Genomic DNA, 25,029 nt, shown 5'->3' with positions numbered 1-25,029 from the left:
AAGACAAATAGAGCTTTTGATCGCAAAGTAACAATTTATTTACACATAACTAAACTATTGAACTGTTGAACTATTTGCGCACATAACAACGGCGAAGGCTCTCAGCTGCTCCCGGTTGAATGAGGTGGCTCCGAGTAATCTGATGAGTCCGGATCAATATCGGTCTCACTTTTTTCATCATCTTTATCGTTGGTTTCAACCTCGGGCTAAGGAGTAACGCAACATGAGCTCCACAGAACGCGTGTAGAACCTGACGCTGTTGTGGACGTCACCGTCTGTCTCATCAAGATAGATTTTTAAAAAATCCTTCTTTGACGATGGTTTCGTTTTCTTTTCAGTTCTGACCAAATGTGCTACTGACCTCCAGTAGCCAGTTTTATTGCTTTAAAATGGGTTTTGAGCTCTGTGCATTTTATCTTAGATAGATCGGAACCTATACAGTAGATGCCTCTTGTCAAAAAAAACAGCAAAAGACATATAAATACGTTTTTGGGACAGTGAGGTAATTAAAAATAGAACGTATTTATACGTTTTTGGGAGCAAATGAGTTACAGGAGTGCTGTCAGCATTGCTGCAGAGATTGAAGAGGTGGGGGATCAGCCTGTTAGTGCTCAGACCATACACCGTACTCTACATCAAATTGGTGTGCATGGCTGTCACCCCAGGGGGAAGCCTCTTCTGAAGACGGTACACAAGAAAGCCCACCCGTGTCATCAGACCATAGGACATGGTTCCAGTAATCCATGTGCTTTGTTGACATGTCTTCGCACACTGCTTGCGGGCTTTCATGACAAGCAGTACTCAATATGGACATTTAGAGATGTGCATTCTTTCATAGGGGTGTACTCACTTTTGTTGCCGGGGGTTTAGATATTAATGGCTAAATTTTGAGTTATTTTGAGGGGGAAATAAATAAACTCTATGATACAAGCTGAACACAGACTACTTTTTATTGTGTCAAAGTTTCATTTTGTCAGTGTTGTACCATGAAAAGAAATGCGAGGGTTAACTCACTATTGTGATACACTGTAAAAGGTTTCCAACAATTTCGAAGGAACATTGACAGACGAGCACATAATTGTAGAGTCTACAAGGACATCACCATCTTCATGATGATAATACACACTCAGCAAGAAAGCAGCACATTATTTACAATTAATTAAACCTTCCTGGATGCCACGAACTGTATGTAAAGTTGTCCAAGAGTTTAAAAAGACACAAAATGCTAATGCTAACGTGAACGCTATGCTGATGCTACAAGTTAGTTTAGTGTGTGATGATCACTCAGCACAGACCTTTAAGGGCTAAAGCAGTGCTTCTCAATTATTTTCTGTTACGCCCCCCCAAGGAAGACGTAAATGTTTCGCGCCCCCCCCCAACTCTCTGCCGCCACTGTAATAGTATAATTTGTCTATAAAATTACCATTATAAATACGCATCTGCCTAACATTGTGTCCTTTTTTCCTAATAAAGAAAAAAAGTAACATAGATCAACTTATAATAAAGTACAACTTTATTAACATTGTTTTGTTTGTAACAGAGAAGACTTGACGCGCATCAGTTTGCCTGAATAAAAAAAAAAAAGTCCCATCCAAATTAAAAAATACACTCAAGGAACATTTTTTACCATTTGATACAGAAAAATAAAATGTAATAAAATCAGTAAATAATAACAAATTAAAATTGATTAGAAACATTCAATCATGACGACAATATGCCCAAAAAATTGACCGAAAAAACAAAACTGAATAAAAGAAAGAAAAAAAAAAGTGTCCTTGGACAGAAGGACAGTTTCTATTTTTGTACCTCCTTTGCAATGGTGTGGAGTTATCTTGCAATGAGCATGCTAACAATGCTAATGGGTTTACTGATATTACATTGACAAAACAGAACGATTGTTGGAAATATTCGGCCGTTTTCGCTGAAACACAATCAAGCGGCTTATCAATGAGATTGGGGTCTAATGTCTTCAAGTGGCGTCTTAATTGTTTTGGCTTCTGGCTGTCCGCTATAATTATTTTTAGACACAGTAAACAGTGGTCTTTCCTCATTACCCACTGTAGTAAAAGTCAAAACTAAAAGGCAAACGGCACGAAAAAAACGCATTCTCGGCGGCCGAGGTAGAACCGTAGGTGAGGGCGGTCGTCGTGACGATTCCAAGCCGAAAATGGCACTTTTCGGGCGGCGACGTGAGAACCGGACAAGACAGTGGGTCGCTGCGTGAGTTAGTCCGGTCGGAAAACGGCTTTCGAAAACGGCGGCGGAGCACTGCTCTTCATATCTGTTTTCTGTGTGTGCTGAGTGCTCTTCCTTAGTTCATAAATACTGCGCGCACTCTGAAAAGGAGAGCGCCACTGCCACCCACTGAGTGGATGTGCAAGTACACTTTATTCCAGTACGGCAAAAAAAAAAAAAAGGAGAAAAAAAAAAACATATTCCCCGAGGTCACATGCGCCCCCCCGGCATCGCTCTGCGCCCCCCCAGGGGGGCGCGCCCCACTATTTGAGAAGTACTGGGCTAAAGCAACATTGCATAGCCTAGATAAGAAAACAAAACTTACCAAGCGGCATCTCACATATGTTCCACAAAAGGAGCCTTGAACGTGCGTGTGTGTGGGACGGGGGTTGTAGCATGTCACATGAGTGTCATGGCCAAACACTGCTATGATGTGTGCTAACTACACATACAGTAAGAAAATATCACACAATATGGACTTATGACAGAAACTATAGCGAATTTTTATCTCGTTCTCGTCTCGTCAGATGACAACTGGCATCCATCTCGTTATGTTTTAGTCTCCCAAGACACGTTTTTAGCGCATCATCGTGATATCATCATCATGAAAAAAATAGTTCGTTGACGAAATATTTTCGTTGTTGTCATCGTTGATGAAAACAACACTGGCTGTTTGTAATGACGCTGCCAAAGAACGACTTATTAGAAAGGAATATAATATGGAAAATGTACTGTTTAATGGTTTTTGTAGAGCTTGCCAACCTAGGGTGTAAAATTAATTAACCCTTTAACACCTAAGCCTATTTTGGCCGAATTTGCATGCATTTGACGTTGCCTTTATATTTTAAAGAAAAAATTGTTCACAATGGCCAAGTTGGGTACCTTTTTTAAGGACACATTGAACTTCATGTCCAAACTGTTGTTTTCTTCACTGACCAATTATAATCCACATTTTGGACCCAAAAAGACAAAAAAATCACAAAATATTTTTTCAAAATTTCTAATGTTGATGTCCCATTGACAACCAAACATGCTCGACCAACCGTTTTGAAGCTTGATAATATTTATTCTACTTGTTAGGATAAACATTCAATAGAAAAAAAATAAGATTGAATAGTTTTATGTTTGACAATTCAACACAAACAGCAAGTATGGTCATAGGCGTTTTTGGCCTTTACACATATTATGGTCAAAACGGGTTATATACAGTGCAAAATAGTGAGAAAAAAAATAATATATATCATCTAACACAAAAAGGGTTTGGAGGATATCTCTTTGTGAAGTTAGGTATTATACCCATCACCTTATCTAAAGTATATACGTACATGCAATCAGCTCCTCGAACACTCATCTTTATAAAAATTAAAAAGATTATAGTGAAGAAAAAATATATATAACATTGAAAAAAAGTATTTAAAAAAATATTGACAAGTAGTTCAGTTCAATTCAAATTTTTCTGGCATACGACCCAATATATATACAGCGGGGAGAGTATTTGATACACAGTCAATGGGAAAACCCATTGGCAGTGTATCAAATACTTGTTCTCCCCACTGTATATATATATTTTTTTTGCAAACTCAATAAAGCTTGAACAGGTCATGGAGCTGCGTCACACACAACGTCACACAGCCTACTCTTTCGCCGTTTGCGTGCTGCTGTAAGCCTGTCACTTTTACTCACCGAGATGGCGACTCATCCCAGGAAAACAACGACAAATGAGGCCCATCTTCTTCCTTGAGTTAATGAAATAATGCATTAGCTTGCGCTAAATTTAGTTTTAGATTCATTCTGCACGTTTAAAAGTCGCTCGCTCAAACCAACCGGCTGTTGCTTGCTTCGCATGCCTCCTTTTCCTTAGTTGGCGCCTCGCTCGGAAATTTATTAAAAATGTCCACATTCGGTTCGTCCTTCTTGACATCATAACGGCTCTTGGGATATGAAGTCTTTTGTGCTGCTTTCGGTTTTGAAAAAGGACAAGAAATGATGGAAATATGGAGATAGATACATGGTCCATGCAGCGTTTTAATGCATATTTATGAGTGCAATAAAACTATAAAATTCAAATGACATTATCTCCCGTTTTTCTTGGTCGATTGACTTCAAATAAAAACTGGTGTGGACATCAACTTCCGCACTTTCAAATGAGACCAACCAGCGGCACGTGGGTGACGTAATTATAGCGTGACGAAGCTTCAAAGACGACATGCGTAAACGCATCGCTGCCGACACGTTCGGTGTTAAAGGGTTAACAAAAATTAGGTTTTGTCAGAATTATCCAGTTAACGGGCGGGAATTAATTTTTTAAATTAATCACGTTAAAATATTAGACGCAATTAACGCACATGCCCCGCTCAAACAGATTAAAATGACAGCACAGTGTAATGGCCACTTGTTGTTGTTTTTTGGAGTTTTGTTGCCCTCTGCTGGTGCTTGGGTGCGACTGATTATATGGGTTTCAGCACCCATGAAAATTGTCTAATTATTGACATCCACAATGGCGGGCTACTAGTTTATTTTTTGATTGAAAATTTTACAAATTTTATTAAAACGGAAACATTAAGAGGGGCTTTAATATAAAATTTCTATAACTTGTACTAACATTTATCTTTTAAGAGCTACAAGTCTTTCTATCCATGGATCGCTTTAACAGAATGTTAATAATGTTAATGCCATCTTGTTGATTTATTGTTATGATAAACAAATACAGTACTTATGTACCGTATGTTGAATGTATATATCCATCTTGGTGTCTTATCTTTTCATTCCAACAACAATTTACAGAAAAATATGGCATATTTTATATATGGTTTGAATTGCGATTAATTACGATTAATACATTTTTAAGCTGTAATTAACTTGATTAAAAATTTTAATCGTTTGACAGCCCTAACAAAAATGTTTTGTCATTTGTGGGCTGCTGCTATTTCGAAAAAATTATAACACTCAGAATTTTGCCAGATTGTGATGTAACACTACTGCCGATTTATATAAACTTACTCCCACATAGTTTTTCTCCCAATGACCTTCTGCCAAGGTTGGTCGAACTCCAAGCAATGGCCAGACTACAAGAAAACATGATATGGTCAAAGTAAAAAGCTAAGCAGAGCTGCAGTTTTACCACAAATTAAGCGATAAACGGCTTTAACCATTTTTACTATGAATTCTTTTGACCTTACTTAGTTTTCTCTGCTTTGTGAAACATGACGCTGTTCAGCTCAGGTATGTTAGTTTGCTGTCAGGGTACTGTGCGGGTGCTAGAGCATGTGTTGGAATGACCTGTTAAAAATCAAACACTGGTGTTATAATCACTCGTTCACATACTTCTTTTATTTGTCTACATTCTTCCTGTACTAAAACACTGAGTCACACAAACACACATTTTTATAATTGCAGTTTGGGGAAGATTACCTTGGAAATGTGATTTGTGACAGTTTCAAATTTAAAATATAATATTTTTGTAATTATTTTATTTTCACTTAATATGATCATACCTTGTACAAAGGTAAGGAATGACGCATTAGATTTACTTCAATACATTTACTAGAGTAACGTTTTGAGAAAACTACTTCTTAGAGTAGTTTCACCATGCAATACTTTTTACTTTTACTTGAGTAGATTTATGAAGAAGAAACACTACTCTTACTCCGCTACTCTGGGCTACACCAGAGTCGTTAAATTTTTCCTCTTTAGTCTACATATTGACTTTATTTTTGCCAGAGATGCCGAAAGTGACTGTCTCAGTTTCACCAATAAGACGTAGCAAGAAGAACCGCATGCCTCCATTATACCAATCATAGGCAACAATGTTTTTTCTCCACCAGAGGGCACTCATGCTCTTTGTACTAGTGATGTTTCATAGTGTTGTCTGAATTGGATGATTTTTGTGTCATATTTTGGCCTAATATGTAATAGTAACACATAACATTTTCTCCGTTACATTTACTCGAGCAACTTTCTGAGAAAGATATACTTCTAAGATTAGTTTTACCACACCATACTTTTTACTTTTACTTGAGTAGATTTGTGAAGAAGAAACGCTACTCCACTACTTTCGGCTGCACGAGAGTCACTACTTTTTTTTCTCTCTTGACTTTTTTGTATTTTTCTTAACCAGCACAGTTGCTCACCCAGTCTCGCCAGTCAGACGCAGCAATAATAATCACTTGACTCCGTTATAGCAATTCGACATAACAATACAGTCACAACACCACATACTGTATAAGCTCTCAGTCGAGTGGATCACGTCTGTGTTCTAACATCACAACAAGTGGCGTCTTTAGTGGTGTAAAAGTATTTCAGATAGAGTGCTGCCGTCAAAAATAAAAGAGCAGATTTCAAACTTTCTCCTAGTTTTATGTGGTATCGAGAGACCTCAAAAAATCAGAGCGAGAGTTTTAGCGTCATGGTGAAAAATTTGAAATGTGTTTATCCACTAGAGCACACTCATGCTCTTGGGACGGGTGATTTTTATTTCTAATTTTTAAATCGGAGTTCAATGATCTGGGTATATATTTTGGCCTAATATGGTCATCTAATAGGTCATAGTATAATAATAACAGTTCATATAGATTACCTTGTGCTGAGAAAAATATATGCTATGGTTTTAAAAATGAATAATGAAGTTCAGAGCAGACATTGTCCAAGATGGCGCCGCCCATGTTTCGCTAAGGAAACATGTATATACACTATTTTTTTTTTTTTTTTAACAGTATACAGAACTCTAATTGTATGTTTGTTGTGCAATAATAATTTGTAATATGTATTTGTTACATGTTTTGATACATTTTATGCATTATAGGCAAGGCAAGGCAAATTTATTTATATAGCACAATTCAACACAAGGCAATTCAAAGTGCTTTACATCACATGAAGATCATAAAAATCCCATTTAAATCAATACAACATAAAAACCAAGACAATTGAAATCGGAAATAAAATTATACATAAAAATCACATTTAATCACAAATAGAATAAAAATAAATAAATAAAAATAAAACAAAAACTACTACTACTACTAATAATTGAAATCAGCAATGGAGATAAGCACAAGAGGAATAGAAAGCAAGTAGATTGAAATATATACTGTAGATTATAAAAATTATAAAAGATTTATGTCTGAATTTTGAGGGTCTTGGAACGGATTAGGGAATTTATATGGAAAACGCATCTCTACTTACAGAATTTTCAGGTTACGAAACTACTTCCAGAACCAATCAATTTCGTAAGTATCGGTACCGTTGTACAGTATAATAATAACAGTTAATATCAATGAACTTGTGCTGGGAAAAAAACAGACCATTGTTAAAAAAAACAAAAAAACAGACATTGTAATTAGTTACAATGTTACTCACTACTTGAGTATTCTTTTCAACAAATACATTTTACATGGGTTTTGAATGACTACTTTAACTCTTACTTGAGTAATATTACTTAGAAGTAACGCTACTCTTACTTGAGTAAGTCTTTTGGCTACTCTACCCACCCATCTGATCTCACATAAGTCATCTATATACAGTATATATTTTTTTACTAAGATAAATTTAAATATTTTAATTTACCCTCTGAGTATCACTTCATCCTAGTCAACAGGGGGAGCTGAATGGTGCGACAAAAAGCGGAAGTGCCACACACCTTGTGTTATAGCCAAGTATTATGAATGAACGTCTGAAATTAATTTTATCTTCGTAACAAGTTATCATCTCGCATCGTCGATACGGTGTGGACGAGGGGCTCTGCGTGAAAACAATCAAGATGTCTGCGAGCGCTGTCTACGTCTTGGATTTAAAAGGAAAGGTAAAAAGGATGCATAACGGGGCCGGCTTGCTAGCGTTAGCCTTGAAGCTAACTAACTAGCCGCTGTTAGCCAGCGCATTCCTCACTGACATCTTAATGCGGGGTGGATAACGGTCCTTCTTTAATAATGTCGTGTGGATTACAAATAATGCCAGGGAATGTAAAGTGAACATCGGAATGTTTTTGTGCACATTATGCGTCAAATGATAGCAGGAGTGATGTGAAAGCTTAAAAGCACGTCCAACAAGCTGACAGCTGTTTCCTCTGTCGTTGAAAATTAATCCAGTAGCATACACTGGGCAAAGTAAAGCAGTAATTAAATTACAATTAAAAGGGTCATATATAGTCTTGGTACCAGTTCAAATGTACGGAATTATAAGAACAGGATGAATCTGTATTTTGACAAATTCATTTATTCATATTTTTATAGCTGTTTCAAAGTTGCAAAAAATAGGGGACATCATATTTTGCTTTTAAGGTTTTAGTAGTTGTACATTAACTATTTTTATTTATGTATATATAAGGTGTTTATTAGAATGTCGAATGGCATCCACACACTACACTATCGTCAAATATTTATCTATTCTAATACAATAGCGTACCGCAGGTAACACGTCACCTTTGCTCATTAATATTCATGACGTTAGCAACTGTTGCTTGGGGGGTCAAGCTTGCGTTTGTCCCTCATGCTAGGTGCATTTAAATAGTGTGCAAACGAAATGTTTGCTGAGCTAAACCTACCAATCCTGTCTAAAAATGATGTCCCTGGTGCCAAATTCACTGGTAAAGATGTGGAAGAACATGCAAAGAGATGGCTTGAGTGTCGAGGGCTGAAAAAGACGGGAAAAAGAGCCGACCTTTTGCATGGGTAGCTTTTTTATTGATACGTTTTTCTTGTGTGTATTGCCTTATGCCACTGACAATGACATTCTCCTGTTTCAACAAGCTATCCTTTACCACCATATGCCCTGTCTTTCTTATATATTATGTCCTCTTACGTCTCTGACCGTTCTTGGGGGCAGGGCCATTTGGGGGCCCTAAGCAAAATAATGCAAAGGGCCCCATATTTTTGTCCCACCATTTCGTCACAGTGTACTGTGAAACCCATGCATGCAATCCAACCCATACGTCCATATTTTGTATATTAATCAGATCTTGTTGCACTGCATACTTCAAACTTCTCACTCCAAATGATTGTCAGTACTTACAGTAGATCGTGCCAAACCTTTTTCTAAAAGAGGAAAGAAAAGAAGTTACGGAAGAACTTTTTTTTTAAGCTTGTAATCAAGTCTCAAAACTCACAAACGTCAAATAAAGCAAACTGTAGTAAACAAAATAGAACACGAATTCATCAATTGCCAGATTGGGGGCCCCCTGGTGGCCAGGGGCCCTAAGCGGCTGCATAGTCTGCGTATAGGCTGGGCCGGCCCTGCTTGGGGGTAATTTATATTGCTATTTTTGTGTAGCGATCGCAAATGCCACTCAGTGACAGCCAACAAACACTTTAAATTTTTTCTTTAATAACAAATCTTAATTCTTGAATTTATTTACACTTCCCTCTTACTAAAGTTGTTTTTTACAACAGAAAAGAGAACAACAGTGGCGGTCAGATACCATTTTAATTTTTTTCAGGTCATTCATTGTCAGACAGAAGCGGCACGGCAAAACGCCACACTAAAAAATAAGTAGAAATATCAAAATGGCTTACCTGTTCGAGGCAGGCTATGGCAGGCAATGGATCAGCATTGTCATCTGTAGGACCATGGCCCCCAACAAAATGTTTACTGCGTATGAAGGTGAATGGCTTCACCTTGCTGGACGTCCGCAAAAGATGATCCGCTGTTCACATTTTTTCCTCTGAGCTTTTGGCTTCGGGAAACGTATGAAGAAAACATCCTTCATATGTCGTAATGTCTAGAGTCGTTTCTAAAAGTTCCATAGCTGCAGTGTTTACTTAGCATGTTCTTTTTTGAAAGATTACCGGCAGAAAACAAGCAGGACTAACATGGCTTAGATGCGAGGGCGCTTTTATGTTGACCCCCTTCCGGTTTACGATGGTGACGTCACGCAGCGTTGCGGTCTAAAAGTAGCATTCGTGCGGTACGCTATTTCTACTGTATTGATGAGAAAAAATTGTGCTGGGTGTATTATCCACTTTGACTTTGCACGCTCAAAATGTTTCTAGCTTCATGAAGACTAACTATGGCTTTTCCCTGTCAGGTACTGGTGTGCCGGAACTACCGCGGTGATGTTGACATGTCTGAGATCGAGCACTTCATGAGCCTGCTGATGGACAAGGAGGAGGAGGGGACACTGTCTCCCATCCTGGCCCATGGCGGCGTGCGTTTCATGTGGATTAAACATAATAACCTATACTGTATCCTTTCACTTTGTCACACGCTAAAGGCATACATACATACATTAGAACATGAGAGCCAGGCTTGAGATAAACAGTGCTGTGGAAAAGTATTTGCCTCTTCCTCCAATTTTCTTCTCAAAATATTTTTTGCATTGTTCCCCCACACTTTTCCATAGTGAACAACAATCCTTGAATACACCTGTTCCCTGGTCAAAAGTGAAGCAAAGTACAATGCATACGCAGATTGAGAGGAAGAAAGTCCACAGCATGCAACATGCAGCTGCTTTCTCCTGATACTGCATTGGCCCGAATATAAGACTGTGTTTTTTGCATTGAAATAACACTGGAAAAGAGGGGGTCGTCTTATATTCACGATCTAGACATTATACCCATTCACGACGCTAGATGGTGCCAGATATCAGTGAAGCGATGTTCTGTCATGAAAGATCTCAGCTACTCTTTTTAGTTTAACCAGTTTGCATTAGTTTATTGCAATGTTTTTCCTCATTCAGATTTGTTTCAAGACTAAAGTTACATTTAGACTTCACTTTGATGGTTAATGCAGTTATTGCAATTTTGTTGTTTTATCACAATAGATTGGTTTATTTACATTTCAAAAGCCAGAAGCCATTCATTTACGAACGTGATTGCACTTTAGTTGACATTAGGGCTGTCAAAATTATTGCGTTAACGATAAATAAATTTTTTAAATTAATCACGTTAAAATATTTGACGCTATGAACGCACATGCCCCGCTCAAACAGACTAAAATGACAGTACAGTGTAATGTCCGCTTGTTACTTGTTTTTTGGTGTTTGGCGCCCTCTGCTGGCGTTTGGGTCCAACTGATTTTATGGGTTAGTACCATGAGTAAGCATGGTGTAATTATTGACAACAATGGCAAGCTATTAGTTTATTTTTCGATTGAAAATTTTACAAATTTTAATAAAACGAAAACATTAAGAATGGTTTTAATATAAAATTTCTATAACTTGTACTAACATTTATCTTTTAAGAACTACAAGTCTTTCTATCCATGGATCGCTTTAAGAGAATGCTAATAATGTTAATGCCATCTTGTTGATTTATTGTTATAATAAACAAATACAGTACTTATGTACCGTATGTTGAATGTATATTTCCGTCTTGTGTCTTATCTTTGCATTCCAACAATAATTTACAGAAAAATATGGCCTTGTTTATAGATGGTTTGAATTGCGATTAATTACGATTCATTAATTTTTAAGCTGTAATTAACTCGATTAAAAATTTTAATCATTTGACAGCCCGAGTTTACATGTTTAAATGTTCAGATATTTAGAGTTCAATGAGGCAAAATAACATGCTTTATTGGTATAATCATTTGTTTCGGATGGACTGTTATTATTTTCTGTATAAAAATTTGGTGTTCAAAAAGTCTTTTTTTCAAACTTGAGTCTTGAAAAAGAGGGCGTCGTCTTATAATCAGGGCCGTCTTCTATTCGGGCCAATACGGTAAATAAAACATAATGAACGACCACAATCGGAGTATATCAAACTGCAATGTGATACATGAAAACTGTTCAGACCATTAGGACGCTCAGATTATTACTTTCCTTGTCTAAGCAGCTAAACAGAACAGGTAAATAAAAAAAATCCCAGCATAGAAAGTAGTTGTGACATGATATGCGGATGGCTAAGCCATTGTAATCTCCATCTTGCACTACATAAATGATCTAGAAAAGCAGTTTGCTGTTCTGCTTTGTACTTCAGTGGTTAAATATCTCTTGACCTGCATTTCTTCAGTGGTGGCAACATCCAAGAAAAATGCCAGTGTGTCCTTGGTTTTCTCCTTTTTGTACAAAATTGTCCAGGTAGGAATTACATTTTGAAATGCAAAAATCGTTTATTTGTTGATTTATGAAACTAATTTTGTGCACCTCAAGGTTTTCTCCGAGTATTTCAAGGAACTGGAGGAAGAGAGTATCCGGGATAATTTTGTAATCATATATGAGCTGATGGATGAGTTGATGGACTTTGGCTATCCGCAGACCACAGACAGCAAGATTCTACAAGAGTGAGCTATCTCATAATGCAATGCAGCGGGGTTAATATCAACTGTTTTGCCTTCCAAAAGTTTATGTCACATGGCCCTCTTGTCAGGTATATAACTCAGGAGGGGCACAAGCTGGACACAGGGGCCCCCCGCCCACCCGCCACGGTCACTAACGCAGTCTCCTGGCGCTCAGAGGGTATCAAATACAGGAAAAACGAAGTTTTCCTGGACGTCATCGAATCTGTTAACCTCCTGGTAGGACCAACTTTGTTCAATTTGTTATGTGTTGTTCTAGCAATGCCTCCTGTCTGCGCCATAACATCCTTCAGTCAAGAAAATAATTACCGCTTTTTTAATTTATTTGCTTCCCTGTACTACTTCCATTCCTCAGGTCAGTGCCAATGGCAACGTCCTGCGTAGCGAAATCGTCGGCTCCATTAAGATGCGTGTATTCCTGTCTGGCATGCCCGAGTTGCGCCTGGGCCTCAACGACAAGGTTCTGTTTGAAAATACTGGACGTGAGTTCCCACAATAACACATCAGGGGTTCTAATTCGGGTTGAAATGTGACAGTATTGTTTATGGTACGACCGCTCTGAATTTGGTATCAGGGAAGTATTCTTGTAACTAGTGCTGCAACGATTAATCGATTAACTCGAGTAATTTGATTAGGAAAAAAGCTTTGAATCAAATTTTGCTGCTTTGAGTATTCGTTTAATTAAGAGTAATGGGTGGTTTTGAAAGTGTTTGCATTGTTTCATTGATTTGGGTGGATACAGTGAATATGACATCACAAATTTAAGTAAGGGGTGCACGATATCCATTTTTTGAAACCGATACCGATATCGATGACCGATAATAAATATATAATTTTTTTAATGTATAACCTGAGTTTTTGAACACCGGGAGGTTTAAAAAAAAAAAAAAAATAGTGGTGGATTCAACGTAGATTTGCCTTTGATCTCATTAGATGTTTCATAATGACATGAACAAAACAGTGCGTTTCACTTCTGCACTGCCCGACAGCCAGCTAAGAATGAATGCACTTCCATAAACCACAAGGCTTGGTCTTTTCTTGCTTTTATGGGAAGACACTTGTCTTAATATTGTGAAAGTACAACAGAAAAATACACATACTTAATATTCAATATACAAAAAAACTGCACAATACACTTATATACACAACTATTATATGTATAGCATAGCACACTAGCTTGAGCTACTAAAGCATTGGCTGGCTTCTATAATACAACTTAAGAAGTTCTGTACATATGACCCTTCACCACAGAAGTAAACATATTTTGCACATCCATATGTAATAGTAAACATAAAATACTTACATATATTTCCGAGGCGGAAACGTAACAGAAAGCATTCACGACTGTCAATGCTACCGCTAGACACCGCAATGTGTAAGTGATTGAACCAAACTACTGTAACAAAAAATAGGTGCATTGAATTATTCTGACCTGCAGGTGGGAGCAATGCCCCGCAAATAGTCAACTGATTTCCCATACTATTGTGTAAACTGCAAAGCCAGAACAGTACATATTATGGGTCCTATTATAAATGTTATTGGATTTATCGGGATGACGTCATAATTCCTATTATCGGACCGTTAATTATCGGACCATTAATTATCGTGCACCAGTAAATTTAACATGGCTGAATCCAGCTGCTCCCTGTTTAGACCAACTTAAGGTACGTTTTTGTTTGAGCTAATGTTTTTTTATGCATTCGTAATTTAGTTTATAGCTATATTTAGCCTTTTTTTTTTTTTTTTTTTTTTTTTTTTTTTTTTTTTTTTTTTTTTTTGGAATATGTGTCTAAACTATTTGTTAAGAGCATTGTTAAAAAGAAAGCATTTTGTAGCATTTAAGCTAGTGGACTTTTCCTATTGAAGTTAGCCAATTGTTCATTCGTTGTACTGTACTTAGATCCTCATTTTTTATACAGTTTGAGGCTAAGCTCAGGTATTTTAATTTACTGTATTTTTAAATGAAAGTTTAGTTCTGCATAGTTTGAAGAAACAATCAGGAATATTATTTAATATTCGCATTTAATGCTCTTTTGAAAGTGCCAACTTGGCAAGCCTTTGTTTTACATCTCCTAAAATGTATTCTGCAATGCATTAAATGTCCCAAATCCGATTACTCGATTATTTGAACTAACTACTTGATAGATTAATCGATCACTAAAATAATCGATAGTTGCAGCCCTGGGCCTAGTTGAAAGATGCATCTTGAGACTGAAATGTTTGTTTTTTGCGGAGAAACAAAGTTAAACTTTGATTATAGAGTTCTTCACGTGTGCAAGGTGCAATTCAGGTGCCTCTAAAAATATCAAATCTGTCAGCCATTTTAAATGTACCGTATTGGCCCGAATATAAGACGGCCGTGATTATATCTATTTTGATAAAACAACAGAATTGAAATAACTGCATTAACCATCAAAGTGAAGTCTAACTGTAACTGTAGTCTTGAAACAAATCTGAATAAGGAAAAACATTGCAATAAAAAATGACAAACTAGTTAAACTTGAGAGAGGCTGAGATCTGTCATGACAGAACATCGCTTCAATGATATCTGTCGCCATCTAGCGTTGTGAATGGAGAGAGTAGCTGAGATCTGTCATGACAGAACATCGCTTCAATGATATCTGGCGCCATCTAGCGTCGTGAATGGGTATAATGTCTAGACTGCGAATATAAGACGACCCCCTCTTTTTCATTCTTATTTCAATGCAAAAAACACCATCTTATATTCGGGCCAATACGGTAATAAAGCAGATTAAAATTTAAATGGTGATAAACATTTTTGGATCATAGTCTGTATGCGAGGTGATAATTATACAGCTATTTTTCACTCTTTGTGGCAGGCAGTGGTCTGTAATCCCTTTACTTAGTGGGGGTATCCTTTTACAGTTGTGTGGAGAGGTCTGAGGCCATAACTAGATTTGTTTTATGATGAAAGCTTATCACAGCAATCATTGTGACATTGTAAACCAGTAACTGTTAGACACATGCAGGTAACAGATTGCAAAAGCACAATATATTGTCACTAAATGGTGCATGGGATGAGAAAGAAGGAAAATATTGTGTGGAGGCTGGTGAGATTGCACTCAAATGACAATCTATTTTAAATACATTATTTTGTGTATTTTCACACTGTTTGATCACAATGTTTACCAATGGAAGCGTCTACCTGTCCTGTCCACGAATTTGGATATTAGGGGTGTGACAAAATATCGAAATGGTGATATATCGTGATACTTTGTATCCCAAAAGGTTATCGATATGCTCCTGTCAAGAACCGAGATATCATTTTAAAAAGGTGCCAATTACAAAAAAAGGCTGCCATTGACGGTACTCGACACCTAATCCATTTAGACCGGGAGTGGGAACGTTCGTTCATTCAAAACCAGAGCATTCACAGTCATTCGGTCCGATTTTCAGGGCATTTACAGGTCACTTACGTTTCATTTTAGGGCATTTACAGGTTGAGTTTGAGTCACTGCCTGTTGAGTTTGAGTCACTGCCTATTCATTTCTGTGATTCCCAGGTCACGTCCTGTTCTGTAACACAAAATAAAAAGCAAGTGACCCATAAAATACCCCAAAATCAACAGGAAGTAACTGAAAATCAACAAGTAAATTACCTTAAATGGCCCAAAATTACTCATTGCCTGGCATTGGCTGCCACTGACGGCCATAGACGTTCAGTCCGTTTGAAGTGGGAGGGATTGCAGCGAATGTACGAATCGCTGCCACCCTCCCAGTTCAAATGGATTGGACGTCTACTAGTGATAAACTCATTCCAATTCACAGTTTTTCTGTTTGTTAGATTTTTTTGTAGAATATCCTACAATGATTTCCTGACCAATGTATCGAAAATCGTTGTATCGCTATTTCGTCAGATCGCTATCGTCGGTTAGCTTTGTATCGCAAATCGTATTGTATCGTGAGATACCTTAAGGTTCCCACTCCTACTGGCTATACCCTGCTCGATAACAAACATGGATGAACACAAATGCAAGGCTCCTGCTTCTCTTGTAAATTATCCTATTTATATGGGGCTTTCTTCCATTTAGGTGGCAAGAGTAAGTCTGTGGAGCTAGAGGACGTCAAGTTTCATCAGTGCGTTCGCCTGTCTCGCTTCGAGAACGACCGCACCATCTCCTTCATTCCCCCTGATGGCGAGTTTGAGCTCATGTCCTACCGCCTCAACACTCACGTAAGTTTATATTTATTTTTTTACAGGCACTAAGGAGAGAAAATGTTCAACTTAGAATAGAGTAGAAAACCTTTATTGTCATTGTACAGATTATTACGAGATTTAAAGTTCACCATAAGATGTATCACTTAGAACAAATGTACAATAAGGCTAATTAAAGTGTATGTCAGCACCTGGGGGAATGCTAATATTCCATCATTTATCCATAAACGAATGCCTTTTGGATTCATATCATGTCACTTCGTGTGATTACACACATCGCAACACCAAGAAAATTAGAGAAATTTGGGTCAATTTCAAGCTAAAAAGACCCGCCCCCGAGATCCCGGAAATCTGGCAGATTGTGTGCGTGACATCAAAACAAGGAAACAACCGTCTCAGTGCTTTAGTACTGAATGGCGGCGATGATGGCGGACAATTACGTTTCTAGTTGCAGCGACGAATCCAACGTAAAGAACATTCTTCTAATGGTGACGAGGAGAGTTATGAACCTTTCTTTGGTGTTTTGGGTTATCATTTTGAGCCCAAACGAAAGCCAATGCAGCCTAATGAAAGGATCATTAAGGGGAGCAATTACACTGATGAAACCCCGACAACAGTTCGTGTGGGAAACACCAAATGGTATGTTTTGCATTTCTTTTTGTGAAGCTGATACACCGTGACCGCAAAATAAAGTAATGTATAGAATAATTATCATTTATTATGCTATCATCGGTTTCGCTCTGCCAACCGACACAAATATGAATGGGATTAGAGCAGGGGTCCCCAACCTTTTTTGCACCACGGACCGGTGTGATTTGGGTCTTTTTTTCACGGACCGGTGTCCCTCTTTTATATTCAGTTGGACTCTCAATGTTATCCAATGCTGCTAAAAAACTATTTACATCACAAACATACATGTGCAACACGGAAATGGCGTAAATTAACGCTTAACCACACGGCGAAGTCGTTGAGAGGGCTACGTGCAGTTGTTGTGTGCGCCAAACATGGCAAACGTAAGTTAAAATTCCTTTCTTTAAAGAAAGTTTGTAGTGTGTACTTAGGAATCGCTGCATTCGCGGTCCTTTTTACCGTTCCGCGCATGCCAACTTTGTCAGAACACCGGCAATGTGCGGCAGAAAAATACAGCAAATATAAAATAGCTTTTTTTTTTTTAGCCCCGTCGTGTTAAGTGCAGGGAAAAAATACAACTCACCCGCTGAATCAGTGGAAGGGCTGAGTTTGTTTCGTTGAGACGAGATGGGAGAGTGAGAGAAGCTAGCATCAAGCTAGCGATGTTGGAAATTGTAGCACAGTTTTCAGGGCGCTCCAAGCGATGTCGGGATATTCCGAAATGACTTTAATCCAGAACTTCGGTAGAGTTGTTGTCTCAACTGTACGTTTAAGTCGCCGTGATTTGCGATCTCTACAAGCTGATATTCCTGTTCCACAGACATGCTCGAATCACTCGATTTATTCACATACGGGTCACGAATTCACTCCTTCGCAGTTCCTGGGTCTTTAGTGATTGGGAAGTAGCATAATTTTTTTTTTCTTTGAGGTTGTAGGCACATCTTCTTGCTCGTCAGGTTCCCGTTTCCCTGTAAAATTGCAAAATTAGCCGTCTTAGCACTGACAAACTTTACTCATTGTCTGCGTAGTCCAGCTCTTTTTCTCGCGTTCGGGAACTCGTGGGTACTACATTGCGACAAATGGCTATTTGTAAACCACATAGCATGACAGGTTTAAACCATTTTAGCGATTTTTTGATAAAACACGAACGCAACTCTCGTCGATAAACAACGATGGCACCTGCCTCGACCTTTTGTTTCCTTGTTATGACGTCTCCGCCCCATTCGGCTGTTTCCGGAACACTTTCAGAAATGTTCGTCATTTTGGATCTTTTTTCGATAATTGCTCATTAATGTGATTGATTTTTTTTGTTAACTTTATCAATATTTGTTATCTTGGCACATAACGGTTCTATTGATGTCTCACACCCCCTTTGCGTTTTCATACCCTTTAAACATAAAAAATTGTTGTTAACTGCTGAATATTGAGGTTTCCACTCGTAAAAATACCATGTGAGAGGATGGCAAATTTGCACATTTCCTTGAACCCATGATATTATATTATTTATTGTTCAGCTACATTGCTCAGTACATTGTGGACCTTACAAACAGGATGTCATTTCTAGAAAAAGCAAATTGCACTTTGCACACATACATCTTAACATCTCAACAGATAATTAGTACTCCTGTAGTGTGTGGTGCACCCACGATGAGCGTAACAGCACACTTAAAAAGTAATTATATTACTTCTTCCCTAAACAAGATGTCTGTCGCAGTACCAAGATTCACCTCTGAGAGGCGTTATGGTGCCATAGATAGATAGATTAATAGATTTTATTAACACTCAACGTCCAATTTCACAACAACAGTACTGATAGTGCTGATAGTGCTGGTGCCTGATTTGGGAGACACTTTCTACAAACATCAATGCCGTTGGGCTGATGATCTATCACATTTGTATTTTTTTTTTTTTTTTTGATAGTTTGAGCCTCATGAAGTTTATAAATGCTTTTTACATTAGTAGAATATAGCAGAATTTGGAATCCTCTTAACTGCTTTTATTTGTTAATATGTAACTCCTTCCATTGTCATCAAGGAACAGCACTGATGCAAGTTACACAGTAGCTCAACTCAACCACAACTATGTGTCCATAAAACCTAAGTTATGCTTCTGCGTTGCGGTGACGGCGTAGCCACGATGTAGACCCAGCGGCGTCAATGAACATTCGATAGTTCTGCGGCAAGGGAACGTGTTGTTCTGTAATTCAGCGCCAAGCCACTAAAGAGGTGTTGTGTTTGTTCGGTTTTGGGGGACTGTTGTCGAATTCCTTGAGTTTTCTTCCGGTTAGACTACAATGGCAAAAGAGATGAAACGCTTGAATGTGGATCTTCAGCTCATCAACATTGAACAACAAATGTTGATCATACAAATGTTGAGGCGCATGCGACACAGAGGACAGTTGCGGAGGTGGTCTGTCCGACTGTTGATGCCGCACAGACTGGCAGTCGCATTACGAATTGTAGCGTTGGGTGGAAGCCAGTAAACTGCATTGTCCAGGGTTTTATCAGATTTCTTTGCCATGTCCTACAACCAGCCAATGGGAAGCCATAGCAGATTTCTGGGAGCTATGGAACTTCCCAAACAGCATTGAAAGCCTTGATGGTAAACACGTTATCATAAAAGCACCGAGGCACTCTCAATCAGGTGTGTGAACTGTCTGTTGTTGAAATTATACATCAAAACAACTCGCAGCTAGCTGCGTTCTTCATCGACGCCGGTCCGGGGGCCAGGCGGGCGGGTCGCGCGGTAAACGCTTCGGGCCCCGGGCGGGACACTCAGCTAACCCGACTCCCTTTCGATTGGCCGGGGGCGATGACACCAAACCTGTGCTTTATTCTTCATATACTTGAAGTGTAAAATGTAACTCAGAGCAAACATATGTACACAATAAATGATAAAGTGCACCAACCAAAAATACGACATTAAGTGATAAAAAGCTTGCAGTTTTTGGCTGGCTGGGTCACCGCTTCGTGTGGCCATTCACTTCCGAACACACATACGTGTCTCGGAGGTTCTTCCATCTTTTTTTTTATGCATTTGCTGACCTCCAGCCCCCTATTTTCAGCAATCTCTTTCCACGAATTGCTTGCCATTTTGGCAATCTTTATAATGTCTTGATGAGACATTGTAGAGCAGTGGTCTCCAAACTATTCCTCATCGGGCCGCAGTGGGTGCAGGATTTCACTCCAACAAAACCATCCACACCTTTTCACCAATCTGGTGTTTAATAAGTGTAATCAGTTGATTGCAGTCAGGTGCTGCTTGTTTCAGTAGAAACCACATTGGTTAAAAGGGCTTGATCGGTATGAACAAAAACCGGGACCCACAGCGGCCCTCGAGGCCCGTTTTGGAGACCCCTGTTGTAGAGGTTGTCGTACTTGCGGACCTCTTCGATGATACTCTTGTCGGCTTGGTCCATTTTTGTGTGCAGCACAACAATGTTTGAAAATGGCGGTGATCTTGCGCTGAACCGAAAACAACAGTCTGAGCGGACCAATCACAGTCTGTTTGGGTGACGTTACCACGCGTTGACGTGGCGCCTAGTCAGGATTTTGTGGAGGTGCACGTCAGGCTACGGCGGAGGGTCGTAAATCGGATCTGCCTTGACCAGTGTTGTTAATAACGCCGTTAGAGTATAACAGCGTTACTAACGGCATTTTTTTCAGTAGTGAGTAATCAATTAATTACTTTTCTCATCCTGGCAACACCGTTACTGAGGACGTAAAGCGTGCGTTACTATGTGTTACTACATTGGTTGAATAACGCGGGAAAAGTCTGAGAGAGACACAGACTCACGGAGACAAGAAAGCAAAGCGGGAGTGGGGAGGTGGGACGGTAGTTGTGATATCGTTGCAAACACGATGCTAGGTAGCTCCAATAATACCTGACTGTAGCCGATAGCCTACAAACTATGCCCACATGATGCTAAGGTAGATATCATATGTATATATATATATATATATATATATATATATATATATATATATATAAATAGATGGGAAATGACAGACACGGCTGCATTAGCAAATGTATAGAGAACTAGATGCGAAATGATCAACTCACCAGCGTTCGTAAACAGCCGCCATCTTAAAGCAGTAGACTTCTTAGAAAGGCTCTGTTGTAGAGGACCTTCCTAGTGAACCTAAGTAATTTTTAATCTGAAATACTCCTTAATCGGCAAAATCTTGAGTTCAATCTAAGTGATGAAACAGTTTAAAAACTTTTACATGTCGAAAGTAGACAGAATGGAACTAATGCTATAACTAGAGCAATTTTAACAACTTAACAGTTGATTCAAAATATTAAATGATTTCCAAACATAGCAAAGGTTACTATGTTTTTTGTTTTGTTTTTTTTTGGGGGGGGGGGATGAACGGTAACACCAGTTACTTTGCCAAGTAACTAATTACTCTTACATTCGGGCTCTGAGTTACTAACTCAATTACTTTTTGGGAGAAGTAATATGTAACTGTAATTTTTTAAAGTAAGATTCACAACACTAGTCTTGCATCGTAGATTTGCCGCAGAAGCATAACTCAGCCTTAAGTCATTGTTGACCATACAAATAGCGTTTGCAATTGTTGACACCAACCATTTTCCACGCATTTGCAGAGAAGGAAAAGCATCATAGGAAAAATTTTCAGGGACAGCTGACAATTGGGCCTTTGGTGACTATACCTCGACTAGAGAGAGCGAAAAAAAAAAGTGCTATAATGATTGAATTTCTATGTTGGCACAGTGTTCCGTTTAAAAAGAACACTGGTTGAGTCAGTAAGTTTATTTTTTATAAAGCTGTTGATCACAAAAAGAATCTGAATGGGCTTCACAGGCTCACAGCTGAACAAGGATTGGCCCTCATCTCAAACAAGGCAAAGATAAACTGTAGCTAATTTGCGTTAAAAGAAAAATAGGAAAAGATAAGAAATTTTAAAATATTGGATGCCGAGTGGGAAACCTTTATCACACTGGATGGTGCTACACATAAGTGGATTTTAAGGGGGGGGCAGGGGGGACAGGCCCCCCTGGTGGCCGAAAAGTGTCATTGTATGTAATTGACTTTGTTACAAATATACAAGTTGTAAAGCAATAAAACTGCAACAAAAATGAATGAAATGAACAAAAAAAATTTTTTATAATCGGTCAAAATTAGACTTCGATCAGATCATGTGTCTAGCAACTTAGATGGTCGTTTGCTTTGTCTATAATTTTCAACAACAACAACAAAAAAATTAAAATAGGGGAGGGCAATTTTATTTTTCAAATGACTTTTTTCTTTGATTGAAAATATATTTATATTAGAGCTGTCCCGAGTAGTCGACATAGTCGACGTCATCGATGACGTAAATCCGTCGACGAGCACAACATCCCGTCGACGGTTAATGAAGGGTTAAAAAAATATATGCGTGGAAAGTTAGAATGTCGGATGCTCTGTTTGCAAGCGGGGAAAGCGGCACAAAGCCAAAAAAAAGCAGACCAGAGTGTCCAAAACATTGCCTTATTTCAAAGAAACAAAGGAGAGTACACTCTTCTGTCCTGTCTCTTCAATGCCAAGCTTGGCTGCACGTCGGCCGCGAATAAACACCTCAAGCACCTTCACGCTGTTTGTAATTTTTTTTTCCATTTTTTGTACAGCAGAGGGTGCTGTCGCCTTACTAAATAATAATGTTTCATTGACAATGGGCCTATGAGTGCTATTAGTATTGTTCTTAATGCTAATTGAAAGGTTTATTTCATGTTATGGTTTATTTTATGGTATAGAAAATTATATAAGGTTAAAAGGTCATAAATATATACAGTATATACAGTGACTGCACTCAAGGGAGAGATTGTCAATGATAAGGTAATAAATTAAGGTAAAGGCAATTCATATAGGCAATTCATTGATATATAAATAAGGTTTAAAAGGAAAAAGGTGAAAAGTTTCTGTTAATTTCTAATTGTGTTGCTTTATTTGTGAGCACCGTAGCTCTTACCGTGTGTTTACATCAAGGATGGAATAAAAGTTGTAAACCATCAGTTTAAGAGACCATCTTTTCAATCGGGATGCTACACTAGTTAATTCTATCAGCATTTGAACCCATTGTTTATTTGTGATTTATTATTGTTATTTACGTGTTTATTTGTACTTTAATAAATGATTTGAGTGTTCCAATATGTTTTTTGTGAATTGATAAGAGTCAACAAAAATTTCATTGCTAAATTAGTAAAAAAAAAAATTTTTTTAATTAATTATTAGATTAGTCGACTAATCGTAAAAATAGTCGGCTGACTAATCGGGAGAAAATTAGTCGTTTGGGACAGCCCTAATTTATATTTTTTGATTGAAACAACATTTTTTTAGATGAAATGATTTAGACACAAATGTCCTCCCCATAATATTGCCCAAACACAAAAAGGGTTGCTTCAAGAAAACTTTTTCGATACAAAATAAAGTGTTCAAATGCAAATTTTTCAATCTCAAATATTTTTTCGCATTCAAAAACTTTTTCCTTGATTGAATTTTTCTTTTTTTGATTGAAGTGATATTTCTTTTTGAACATATATTTTTTGAAGTAAATTATTTTTGATGGAATAATAAAGACAAAAATGTCCTAGCCAAAATGTGGCCCAAAAAAGTTGCTTCAATCAAAAAAAAAAAAAAAAAAAAAAAATCAAAGAAAAAAAGCTTTTACATGCATTTTTTTGTTTCAAATGTATTTTTTGCATTCAAAATTTGTTTTGTTTTTTAATTAAAGCCACTTTTTTTTGTTGAAAATATATATTTTAATTGAAGCAACTTTTTTGGGATTGAATAATAAAGACACAAATCTACTTTCCATATGCCTCCGCCCAGGGGATACAATTTTTGACTGGGGTAACTACATTGGCACGACACCGGCGGGCCTACCATATTCAACGGATGACGATTATGGCGAAAAGTATTGCCTAAGCAGCCTGATTTAGAATTCCCCTCAAGAATGATGGGAAACTAAAAACGCTCATGGTCAACTTATAATTATTGATATTCTTGTAAGTTAATTTTATTGCTGACACTGAGTTTCGGGGTCATCAACATGTTGTGCCCACCTGCCCCAAAAGTCAAACGCTGCCTATGGTGCTACATAATTTTAGCTAACGTCGGGGACACTATTCATTCAACGTGTCCTGTTGTACTAATGTATGTCGTCCACTAGAGGGAGACTATGCAACAAGAAAAAGAACAATCAAATGCATGCAAATTATAAAAAGTGCACTCTTGTTTGCTTTAGGTGAAGCCTTTGATCTGGATTGAATCCGTCATTGAGAAGCACTCCCACAGTCGCATCGAGTACATGATTAAGGTGTGTTATGTTATTGTCTAGCTGTCTGGTGCATTTGGAAGCATCATTATAGAACAATTTGATTGATGTCTGTTATCTGCCACCGCTGCGATCGTAATTCACCCATGTCATGTGCGTGACATTGCGTATTTTAAAGTGACAAACTGGTTTCCTCATCTTGACCCACTTGTTTACCCACTTGTCTTCCCACCATCTATCCCAGGCCAAAAGCCAATTTAAACGGCGCTCCACCGCAAACAATGTGGAGATCCACATTCCTGTGCCAACAGACGCTGACTCTCCCAAATTCAAGACCACGGTTGGCAGCGTCAAGTGGGTTCCAGAAAACAGCGAGATCGTCTGGTCCATCAAGTCCTTTCCCGTGAGTGACTTATTACTGTGTGAGCTATGCCAGTGACCTTTTGTTTGTTTCCTGTTGGTCTTGCAGTGAGTCATTCTGCCA

At 38.1% G+C, this 25,029-nt stretch overlaps 1 protein-coding gene across 1 annotated transcript in view; it reads left to right on the top strand.

Moving 5' to 3' along the window:
• Positions 1-7,839: 7,839 nt before the first annotated feature.
• Positions 7,840-25,029, top strand: part of ap1m1 (adaptor related protein complex 1 subunit mu 1) — a 38,744-nt gene continuing 21,554 nt past the window's right edge. Inside the window, exons 1-9 of the mRNA XM_057857471.1 lie at positions 7,840-8,032; positions 10,253-10,409; positions 12,177-12,244; positions 12,317-12,447; positions 12,534-12,681; positions 12,818-12,944; positions 16,514-16,656; positions 24,516-24,587; positions 24,790-24,948. Of these exons, the coding sequence (XP_057713454.1) occupies positions 7,991-8,032; positions 10,253-10,409; positions 12,177-12,244; positions 12,317-12,447; positions 12,534-12,681; positions 12,818-12,944; positions 16,514-16,656; positions 24,516-24,587; positions 24,790-24,948 (1,047 nt within the window). The 5' untranslated portion in view covers positions 7,840-7,990. The remainder of the gene's footprint in view (positions 8,033-10,252; positions 10,410-12,176; positions 12,245-12,316; positions 12,448-12,533; positions 12,682-12,817; positions 12,945-16,513; positions 16,657-24,515; positions 24,588-24,789; positions 24,949-25,029) is intronic.

Source organism: Corythoichthys intestinalis, chromosome 14, assembly GCF_030265065.1.
Source record: "Corythoichthys intestinalis isolate RoL2023-P3 chromosome 14, ASM3026506v1, whole genome shotgun sequence".
Classification (NCBI taxonomy): domain Eukaryota; kingdom Metazoa; phylum Chordata; class Actinopteri; order Syngnathiformes; family Syngnathidae; genus Corythoichthys; species Corythoichthys intestinalis.
This window is presented reverse-complemented; position numbering and strand designations above follow the sequence as displayed.